General features: G+C 53.0%; 1 protein-coding gene across 2 annotated transcripts in view; it reads left to right on the forward strand.

Moving 5' to 3' along the window:
• Positions 1 to 11,333, forward strand: part of KDM4B (lysine demethylase 4B) — a 155,763-nt gene that overhangs the window by 56,912 nt on the left and 87,518 nt on the right. For both annotated transcript variants that reach the window (XM_003788769.3, XM_012804561.1), the window contains exon 6: positions 1,689 to 1,882. In XM_003788769.3, the coding sequence (XP_003788817.1) occupies positions 1,689 to 1,882 (194 nt within the window). The remainder of the gene's footprint in view (positions 1 to 1,688; positions 1,883 to 11,333) is intronic.

Consider the following 11,333-nt stretch of genomic DNA (forward strand, 5'->3'; position numbering starts at 1 on the left):
CATCACAGCTCACAGCAACCTCCAACTCCTGGGCTCAAGCGATTCTCCTGCCTCAGCCTCCCAAGTAGCTGGGACTACAGGCGCCCGCCACAACGCTAGGCTATTTTTTGGTTGCAGCCATCATTGTTGTTTGGCGGGTCCAGGCTGGATTCGAATCCGCCAGCTCAGGTGTATGTGGCTGGTGCGCTAGGCTATTTTTTGGTTGCAGCCATCATTGTTGTTTGGCGGGTTTGGGCTGGATTCAAACCCGCCACCTTAGGTGTATGTGGCTGGTGTCTTAGACACTTGAGCCACAGGTGCCGAGCCATTCTCATTCTCTTAAGGATATTACATTATTGTTTTTAAGTACAAATTCAAAAAGTAGAGCCTAGTCCAATAAGGATCTCCAGTCTGCAGTGATAACCCCTGGGAGGGTAGGGTCTGACAGGCCAAGGCCAATTAGCTATGCCTGCCACAGAAGGAAGATTTGGGGCTTCCATGCCATGTATTTTCCATTGGATGGCCTAGTGCAATATGCTCCTCTTATAGATGAGGAAACTGAGGCCCAGAGCAGAGAAACAACTTTCTCTGGTCACAAGGTGAAATAGCACCCAGCTCAGACTAGACCCCACATCCCCTACTTCTAGCCTATGCCATATGAACAGTGAGGTGGATCAGAGTGAGCTTTAGCTGGGAAGTGACCCATTCCATGCCTGCCATCCTGACCGTTAGCAGCTGCTTTCTCAGGGGACCCTGGGCTCCTTATCCTCCTAACAAGGGTCTCAGCACTGCCCCCTCTCTCTGTCCTGGGTTCCTGCCTAAGGCTTTCTTTGCAAAGAGAAACTGTTGGTCTTGCTAAGTCCAAGGGCTGGTGACACTGACACAGGAGTATCCTTGCTGCAGTGGCCCTAGGGAAGGAAATAGCACTCAAGTTCTCAAGTGTATCAGGGTTCCTCTTGGTCTCTTAGTAAGCGTCAGGTTTCCTCTAGGTATTGGAATTGATTAATGTGTATTTTATGAGTTCTATGACAAGATAGGATTTGTTTGTTTGTGCCATTAAGAATAGATGAGGCTGGGGTGGCGCCTGTGGCTCAAAGGAGTGGGGTGCTAGCCCTATATACCAGAGGTGGCAGGTTCAGATCCAGCCCCGGCCAAAAATTGCAAAAGAAAAAGAATAGATGAGGCTGGTGGGTGGGGACTCCATCCGTGCATATCTGGTTCTGAAAGCTGTTTCCATCTCCTCTGTTGGAAGCTACTGGAAGTGCTATCACTGAGTGTCTGTTCTGGTATCACTGAGTGTCTGTTCTGGCACCCTTGCTAAGTTAACCCTGAGTTCCTCCTTTGTGTCATTAATGGGCAGGCACGTTAAATGTTCATGACCAAACTGTAACCTTAGAGACAAGGCCTTGGCATGTGTAACTGGTGTATACTCCATGTGGCTCCAGCAAAACTGGCCTACCTACAGGACAACCTAATCAGCTTGTGCATCAGGGCCAATCCTTGTCCTGGCAGGCCTTGCTGGCAGTGGACCCTTTAGAACAGATGACTGTGGAGGCTTCTGACACTGGAGAGGCAGCCTCCTTGGGCCTCTGTGGAGGACCAGCCTGTACTCTGAGACTTGAGGGCACCAAACCTGGCCCTCCCCACAGTGCCTAGAGGTGGCCATGGCAGGTCTGGGTGGGCCCCAATGCTACTCTCCTGTCCTGCAGGATGTGGCCCAGTGGAACATTGGCAGCCTAAGGACCATCCTGGACATGGTGGAGCGTGAGTGTGGTACCATCATTGAGGGCGTCAACACCCCCTACCTGTACTTCGGCATGTGGAAGACTACCTTCGCTTGGCATACCGAGGACATGGACCTGTATAGCATCAACTACCTGCATTTTGGGGAGCCCAAGTCCTGGTGAGTGACCATGACTTCTCTGGCTGCTGCTAAGGCAGGTGTGAACCCTGGCCATGCTTGGGAGAGCAATTGGTTTGGCGTTGCCTTCTGGGTGAGTCTCCAAGCCTGTGGCTGGGCTCTGCAGCAGGGACTCTCCCAGGCAAGGTGGGCAAAAGCCAGTAGGCTCTGACAGCTTAAGGTCAAGGATCAGCTGCCAGCTCTGGGGATGGGGAGGTATACATGTCTTAAGAGCTGAACCTTCCAGATTCCTGGAGTTTGCACACCTGAGTTCCTTCTTCCTCTTTAGGAGTGGCTGTCAGGTGGGTGCTTCCCCTCACCTCACTCTTGGCTTACATATTTTGGGGTATGGCTCATAGCAAGTCCCTACTTGGAGGGTTTGCTTGCTGGTATAGGTGCTGAAAGCCTCCCCACAGAGACTACAGGTGTCTACTCTTTAAGTGCGATAGGTCCTATGGGCAGTGTTGGGATGTACCACATAGCCCGTTCTCTTGGTTTCTAAGCAGAACAGCTGTGGTGTTCCTGGGCGCTGTCTTCGCATCCAGCTCTCACAGCAGCATGGGTGAGCGCTGCCCTCTGTGTTGTGGCAGCCTCCATTCATCCTCTGTTTCCAGCAGCAGCTTCTGGAAGCTGCTTTGCCTCTGCCTAGCTGTCTTAGAAGGTTCTATTGTCACCCTGCTCATCACAGCTCAGAGGAGGTGGGAGGGAAGGAAGCTCCACAGGCCCCATCCTTCCTTGTAGGGACAGCGGGGGTGCAGAACACAGTGTCTGGGTGCAGCTGCAGTGCAGGCGGACCTAGGCAAACTGTGACGTCCCAGCTGAGAGCTGCCCCACCCCCGCAGCAATGTAAATTCCAGTGAAGGAAGCATGAGGCCATGAGTTAGTGTGAGGTGGTCCACCCACCTCCTCTCATCATGTACAGAGCAGCCTGTGAGCATCTGTTGGAGGGCTATCGCACTGCCTTTTAGATTACTCAGTACCTACCTCCCACAAGTGTCCTAAAGTTGTGGTGGGCCTGAGATTTGAACCTAGGGCTCTCTGCCTTCTCCTGGGTGTTCCCACCTGCCCCAGGCTGGAGGCATGAGCTTTCTCTACCTCCTGGTGTCAGGAAACAGCTCTTGCACGCTCTTGCAGCTATGGCTTTGGAGTTGAGGCCTCACTGTGCTGCCCCCCACCAGGTAGGCTCTGTGGCTTCTCCAGGCCCTGTTTGGCCAGAGTGATGCACGGGTGGGCCCTACCAGCCCTTCATGGCCTTGTAGGTGACCCTTCAGTTCTGAGCTCTCCCAGCTCCACCTCTTTTGGGGCACTGCAGAATCCCTGGCCCCAGACCCACCCATGTGTTGTAGGGACACAAGTTTCTCCTGAACACTGAGGCTATCAGGCCATCTGTGTGGGCTTTTCTTCGAGTGTTGTAGAAAGAGGAGTCTGAAGCAGCCTTCCCTGGGACCAGATGCTCTTCCCACTCTCTTCCTCCTCATTGGTATTCTTTAGGCTCAAAAACCAAAAATGCAGAATGGAGACCAGTTTCCTTTCCCTTCCTCTGGAGTGAACCCTTAGTGAGACCACTTGGGGAATGCTGGGCCTAGCTACAATGCTAGGGTCTCCCTTTCCTGGTGCCTATCCTGGAGGTGGTGTTGGGTAGAACAGGATACAGCTATGCGCCATAGATCAGGCCTGGTGCCCCCAGGGAAGGTGGTGTCCAACTTGTTGGGTGACAAAACCAGGAGTTTTGGGGCCCTCTCTGCAATCTCCATCTTATCCACTGGGACTCCCTGGTCTGTCTCTGCTGAGTGTAACTGGGTGAGCTCCTTGCTAGAGTTTGGACAAATGTCAGAACATCCAGAACTTGCAGGCCATCCTTGAGCACTGGGATTCTGACTTGAAAGTAGAATAGGACCCTTAGGAGCCCTGTTCTTTTTTTTTTTTTTTTTTTTTTGAGACAGAGCCTCAAGCTGTCCCCCTGGGTAGAGTGCCATGGCATCACAGCTCACAGCAACCTCCAACTCCTGGGCTCAAGCAAGTCTCCTGCCTCAGCCTCCCAGATAGCTGGGACCACAGGTGCCCACCACAACACACAGCTAGTTTTTGATTGCAGCCGTCATTGTTTTGGTGGGCCCAGACTGGATTCGAACCCACCACCTTAGGTGTATGTGGCTGGTGCCATAGCCACTTGAGCCACAGGTGCTGAGTGGGGAGCCCTGTTCTTTTTCTGTTTTCTACATGAGCAGGTTAGCACCCTTTTAGATGGTCATCTGAGGCTTAAGGATTGGCCCCTCTCAGATGCTAGGCAGGATGTCACTGATACAAGGAGGTGAGATAAGCTCTCCCCTCTGCCCCCCAGGTGGGAACCTACACTACTCGGTCCTGTGTGCACTATGTGTGACCACCCTCTCCTGACCTCTGACACAGACAAAATGGAATCCCTTACCTGCTATCCGTAGTGGGTCCCACTCAGACAGCAGGGAGGGTGGGAAGATGGTGGGATCAGACACAGGGCTTTGTGTGAGCTTCTTGTGGCTGCTTTACAAGCCACTGCAGACTTTGTGGTTAAAACTGCACACACTTAGAATCTTTTTTCTTTTTTGAGACAGTCTCACTTATCACCCTTGTTAGAATGCTGTGGTGTCATAGCTCACAGCAGCCTCAAACTCCTGGGCTCAAGTGATTCTCTTGCCTCAGCCTCTCAAGTAGCTGGGACTACAGGCACCTGCCACAATGCCTGGCTATTTTTTTCACTCTGGCTCAGGCTGGTCTCGAACCTGTGAGCTCAGGCAATCCACCCACCTCAGCCTGCCAAGTGCTGGGATTACAGGCATGAGCCACTGTGCCTGGCCTACTTATTCTCTTATATTTCAGGAGAAGTCCAAAATCAGTCTTTTGGGCTAATGTCATGGTATGGCAGGGCCAGTCCCTCCTGTTTGTTCTCTACTGTTTTTTTCCAGTGTCTAGAGGCTGCCTGCATCCCTTGACTCAGGCACCTTCCCCTCTTCATAGCCAGCAGTGTAGCATCTTCCAGTCTCTCTGCTTCTGACTTTCCTGGTTCCTTGTATGAGAACCCTATGAGGACACAGAGCCTCCCAGGTTATTCAGGATGACCTCCAATCTTCAAGGTTCTTGACTCAGTCCCACCTGCCCCTTCTGGCATGTGAGGTGTATTCACTGGGTGGGAGACTGGGGTGTGGGTGTCTCTGGTCTTTGACACTGTGTGCTTGCCAGATCCTGTTGCCATACCAGAGCGTCTTATTGTCAGTCCATTTCTTTCTTTTGGTGGTGCTCTGCACCTTTGCCTTAGGCAGTGATCATGGAAACTTTTAGACCAGGAGGTATTTGCTTTTCAGGAAGAATTTCGAGAGACGTCGCCATGGTTTGGTGACATTTTCATAAACGGCAGTGTGTTGTTTTAGAAAATGAAGGTGGGCCTGAGCTGCCGCTAGATGGCACCCCGCCTCTCCTCTTGGGGCTTTGCTGCGGTGGAGATGCCCTGTGCCTGCTTGCTCAGCACTCTTGGAGTTGTCCCTGGCCCCCTAACCCCTCTTGTACACTCTCAGCTCCTGCCTCTGGCAAGGGGCCAAGCCACTGCCTGAGTGGCAGGAGGATGTCCACTCTGTTCTGCCCTTGGTTGGTGTCATAAGGTGAGAAAACCTCTCCTTTTTCTTAAAAGCCACAAAGAAAAAGCAAGATGGGGAACAGGCTTTGTCTGTGCCCCAAAGCACAGGCTGAGCCCTTGCCTGGGACCTGTAGCAGCTCCATATGGTTCCAGGTGGAGCATAACCTAGGTATGACCTGGTTTGTGTCCTTGAAAGGACCCTCTGCCCTACACCCAGAGCCTGTGGGGGGTATGAGGTGGTGCTGTGGCCCGCAAGCAGGCCAGATCTGTCCAGGCCAGTGAGGGGGCAAATTGGGGGCATTGAGAAGTAGGGGCCACCTGGTGAGTCAGGCATGAGATGAGGTATATCACCATTAAGAGCATATCAGAGGTGAGGGAAATGCAGCTGTCAGGGACTAGGCAGGTGCTGGTACCTCCTGGAGCAAGGCTTTCTCTAGGACATAATCCTTGTGGTCGCCTTGCACACTGGACCATCCCTGCCTCTCACCTACAACTCTTGTGTACCACCTGGCTTTAGAACAGTACCACCCCCCTCTTACCCTCCCTAGGATCCTGAGAGCACTTAGGGAAGGTAGCTATAGGGTTGGAGCTAAAACAGAGGCTGCTCTTGCCTGGAAGTTCTGGGAGGCCCTGTGACCTTAAGGCTGGCACAGGTGTGCTCTCGTTGTGGTGTGGGGGTTCCTGCCCCCCCCCAGTCTTCTCACTGACTGACTCAGCTCCCTCCCCAGGATGCAGTTGGCACCTAGGTCATGTAGGGCAGGTGTGGTCCAGGTGACCTCATAGCAAGCTGTGGGATATCATGAGTCTAGACCATGAGGGCCTTTGGTTCCACCCTGTGTGCCCTATACCAGAGGGTCCTGGTGTGGAGTGGTCTGTCTCAGGCCTCCCCCTGGCTATGCTCTCTCCTGGGGCTCATGGACCACAGAAGTGAAGTGGCGACCACGACCTCTTGGCCTGACCTCTAACGGCCTGCAGAGTGGGTGGGGCTCTGCCAGGCTGGCTGAGGCTGCACCCACTTCTGTCTCTTTAATCACACTGCTTTGCTTGTGTCTGCAGCCACTTAATTGCAACCATTTTGGAGGATTTCAGTAGCATTTTTTTTTTAAGTGTCGACGTACTCAGGTTTATAGTGTTTTATTAAGCTTTTCTGGGTCTGTTGCTACTTTGGTAGTGTGATTTGTGTGTCAAAGTGATGTGAACAGCCTGGTGTCAATAAAAGACAGAAACGTGTGTGCTTCAAAAGGTTGGCATTATGTGCTGCTCTCAGGCAGTCAGGCTAAGAATATCTGCAGTGTCTGAGTGCCTCTCAGTCCCTTTTGCTATGGAGATTTAAGAGAGACCCAGCACTAGCTGTAGCTCACCCCAATCTTCCCCACCTTCTTGCTATCTAGGCACTCAGCCAAGCCAGGAGGACAGAAGTGGATGTGAATGTGGGGAGGGCCCCGGGCAGTGCTCCCCACTCCATGGGTCCTTTCTGTATCCACCTGAGGGAGAGTACCAGGCTAGGTCTGAGAATGTTGGGTCTGGGCCAGCGTTGGTCTGAGTCCCTGATCCCAGGGCACTTCCGGGCACCCCAAAGAAGAGTAGAATAGCTATGACCCTGCGTGTGACTCTGGTGCACACTGTCCTGAGAGGTGCCCATCTTGTGGCCCTATACCTGTATGCTGGGCAGGGCCAGCTGCCTGCTATTCCCAACCCAGAGCAGAAGCTTTGGTTTCCACAGCAGCAAGGCCAGGGTAGGGAGGATAGGGGACAGGGGAGAGGGGTAGAGCTGCAGGGGCTGCCAGAAAACAGCTCTGCTGGGAATGCCCTGCAGCTGGTGGGATATGGCCCTGTCACTCAGCTTTCTGTATTCTAAGCACGACAAGAGAAGGACCCTCTTGTGCTGGTGATGTGGGGCTAGAGCAGGTGTGTTAGCTGTAGAAGTCATTTCTCAGATCAGGAGGGCCCCCCCAGACCCCCTTGTTGTGGCTTGCTAGGAGGGGAGAGATGCCCCATTCCCATGTAAAGGCCCCAAGAGCAAGGAGGCCTGAGTGGAGGAGTATTTGTCCCTTGACCTGCATATGACCCCACAGTGGAGCCAAAGTCTTCCGTTTTTGCCAGGCTGTATGTGGCCTTCTGCATTCTTGGCTGTCCTGCTATTTCCTGCAGCCCCTACTGTCTCTGTTTACCTGGATACAACCTTCTAAGTCACAAGCTGGGGGCTTGGTGATTGTGCCCTGTGAAGGGTGTGGGGTGCTTACTGGCTGTGGTAATCTGGGGTGTAGTGAGCCCTGGCATAGAGGGATATGGGAGAGGAGTTTCAGAAAACTCAGCAAACCTCCCTGATCTTTAAGGAACCATGAACCGAGAATTTCTCCTTTTGATTCAGCTGCACCTCGAGTTTTCTCCTTGGCATTTTCACTTGGGGAGTTTTGCAAAAGAGAGATTAGGCAGCTCTTCTTTCTGCTGTCAAGGAGACTAGACTCCCGGCAGGCACCACCATTGTGCCTGAGCTGGCTTCTCTGGAGGTGTGCTGGATGTGCAGGCATGTGTGCAGCATGCACTCAAGGACATGTGTCCCCTAGTGAGCTGGTGTGGGTCACTTGTGTGGCAGCCACAGTGTATAAACACCTGACCTGGGATGATGGCTCTGTGGCCTATGGTGGGGGGTGTGGTGCAGGGCTACTTCCTTGCCCTCTGCTGTCCCTGCCTGGCCCCTCAGAACTTCCCCACCCACAGCCCAGCTTCCTTTTCTACATGCCAGAATTAGTCAGACAGCCCCAGACTCTCTCCTCTTTTTTTTTTTTTTTTGAGACAGGAGCCTCAAACTGTCCCCCTGGGTAGAGTGCCGTGGCATCTCAGCTCACAGCAACCTCCAACTCCTGGGCTCAAGCGAGTCTCCTGCCTCAGCTTCCCAAGTAGCTGGGACCACAGGCGCCTGCCACAGCGCCCAGCTATTTTTTGGTTGCAGCCGTCATTGTTGTTTAGGGGCCCGGGCTGGATTCGAACCCGCCACCTTGGGTGTACGTGGCTGGCGCCTTAGTCACTTGAGCCACAGGCACCGAGCCCTCTCCTTCTCTTTCTCCCCCGCTCCTTGGCCCTCCAAAGCAGCTCCCCAAGCCCAGCTGTAGGTGATGCTGCCGGAATGTGAGGGCCTCCACTTTATTTCCAGAGTGGGCTTGGGGGGTCTAGTGGGTGATGGAGCCGGCAAACCCCTATCCCTAGGCAGCTGTCAGAGGCCCAGGGTGCAGAGTGTCAGCACCCAGGGAGGCCTGACTTGGGTTTGGCTGATGGGGTGAGCTACATAGGGCTTCACGGCTTCTGAGAGCCCAGCCCCTGGGTAGTCCCACCAGCAGCAGGGACTAGGGGCTCCTGTTCCCTTACCTTAAGGCATGGACCCTGCTCCAGCCACTTGGGTAACTCCTCCCTGCTGTACTCCTCTGGCTGGACCAAGAGAGTTCCCTAGTGATGGTGACAGCACAGAGGATGCCAGTGGAAATTTGCGTCTCCGAGGAGGACACATCGGCTCAGAGCACCATGCTGATTTGGAATGAAGATCGCTCAGAACCTGACAGCTTCTCAGATTGGTTTTAATAACTGAGTCCCAGCACTGTGCCCTTCTCCAGCATAAGATGCAAGAGCAAGATCAATACACTCCCTCTACTCATTTACCTGGGCCCAGCCCCAACTCTGTGTCAGTGTCAGGGCAGAGCTGGCCCTTGGCAACTTAGCACAACCTTTGATGCCTGGGAATCTGCAGGAAAGACTCACCAGGGTGCTGGAAGGTGGTTCCACTTGTGCCTCTTTAACACACTGGGGAAACCAGCCAGCTTTTTTTCTTAGCCACAAATAAGGACCTGAGATGACAGGGATACAACAGGACATCTGATGGGAAATAGAGTGAGAACAGGAGGCTCCCACCAAGATGACATGATGAGATGACATTATTGCTGAGTAGTGAGGTGCAGGGACCCCTGTTCATTAGAAAATAATAACTAAGGTGGCAGACCAGGTCGCTCCATATTTGAGCAGAATGTGCTCAGGGTTTGGGCTCCTACAGATTCTTCCTAGAGCACTACCATCTGTATGTAGCAGCACAGCTCTGGTACCTGGGGGCCGTGTCCTTGTAGAGGTGGCCTGCTTGCCTGCACTGACTTATCTGGGGAATTTTATGATGGCAGAGGGGGTTCTCTCTCTACAGAAAGAACCTCCTGAAGAAGAGAACTGTTATTACATCCAAGTGAGGCCCTCTGAGTCAGGCATGCAGGCCAGCTGCTTCTCTGAGGGGCCCACTGTCCCAGCTAGTCAGTTCTGCTTCCAACATCTGTTGCCATATGCCAGGCATGCCGTGGGGCTCCATTTCCCTTTTTGACATGTGGCCATGGGCAGGCAGGGAGCTCTTTCATGGTCCTCTGTCCTGATTCTCTGCTTCTGATGGTTTCAGTGGCCATCACATTAGAGTGGTAGTTCTCTCTTCCATCTGTGCTGTGAACACTTGCCCCTGGTTCCTTAGACGGTGTGTAAGTATGTTATGTGATCAGTTCAACTGTCTCAGCTTTAAAACAGGAAGTCTCCCATCCTGGGCTCCCCAGACCCAGCAAATCGTAATGTTCAGGCACTCTAGAGTGTGTGTATGTGCACGTGTGAGTATTAGAGAAATGGAAGGGTCCCTCATCACACAGGCTATCTGGGAGTGAGTCTGATCCCTGGGACTGTGCCACCAAGAGCTAACTTACCCACTTAGCCACTAAAGCACCCAAGCTGGGATCCTCATGGTCATGTACTCTGGAGTGTGGTGTGTGGTGCTGGTGCCATGCTTGGGCAGGTGGTACAGTGCTGCAGCCAGGAGAGCCTGGGCATGCAGAAGCTGATGGGGGACAGCTGTGTTTTCTCTGGCCCAGGTCCCCTCTTCGGCCCTCCTTATCCAGCTCTTGGCTGTGATCTTGTCACAGCCATTCTGTTGGCCCTGAAGCCAGCAGCTCCAGCCTTCTGTTTATTGTAACCAGGTAGTAAATCTAAGACTGCAAGCTGGCTTTGGCATTCAAGAAACTAACTCCTGATGCTGGAGAAACCTTTGAGTCTCAAATTGGGACACCAAATGTCATCAAACAGTGATGCTTAGGATTGCATTGCCCACACTGGTGGGTACAAGGACAGACAATTACTGAGAGTCTGGTGTGTGTAGCACATTGTGGCTTTGAATCACAGATCATTTCATTAGTCTGATGAGTTTCTTGCCAGCCTTAGTCGTGCTAAGCTGTGTCAGCCTGACTCGGCCACAGGACAGTCAGGGCCTTCCAGTTGTGTCTCTGGGCAGCAGCCCAAGGACTGGGAGAACACTTTTGACCAGAGTGACCTGGGTGCCCACCATCCCTCTCCTATGATCTGTACCAGCAGATGGCTCCTGAGTCTCCCTGGTAGCTGGAGACAGAGACAGGCACAGCTGGGGTTTGTCCGGGGCTGCAGAGCGAGTTAAAGTCACCTCCACTGAGTCAAAGCCTCCCATGAGCTCTCCTACAGGGCCAGTGGTGCTGAGTCAGGGCTTCTGATGCTCCCAGTGATCTGTCTCCCTGCTTTGATGGCTGTGCTGCCCCTGGATTTTGGGAAATTGACTTCTGGTGAGCAGAGAGAGTGGACCTCTCAGTGAGGGGGCAGAAGAGTGCCCTTGTAACTGATCACATGTTGTGTATTTCCTTATTCCTTTGATTTTTGTCATAGATCTCTCTGTTTTTTCGGTGGTACATTCCCCACCCCCACCCCTATCTCTGTATCTCTTTTTTTTTTTTGAGATGGAGCCTCAAGCTATCCCCCTGGGTAGAGTGCCATGGCATCACGCTCACAGCAACCTCCAACTCCTGGGCTCAA

The sequence above is a fragment of the Otolemur garnettii genome, unplaced genomic scaffold (genome assembly GCF_000181295.1).
Source record: "Otolemur garnettii isolate 467f Iridium unplaced genomic scaffold, OtoGar3 scaffold00029, whole genome shotgun sequence".
Classification (NCBI taxonomy): Eukaryota; Metazoa; Chordata; class Mammalia; order Primates; family Galagidae; genus Otolemur; species Otolemur garnettii.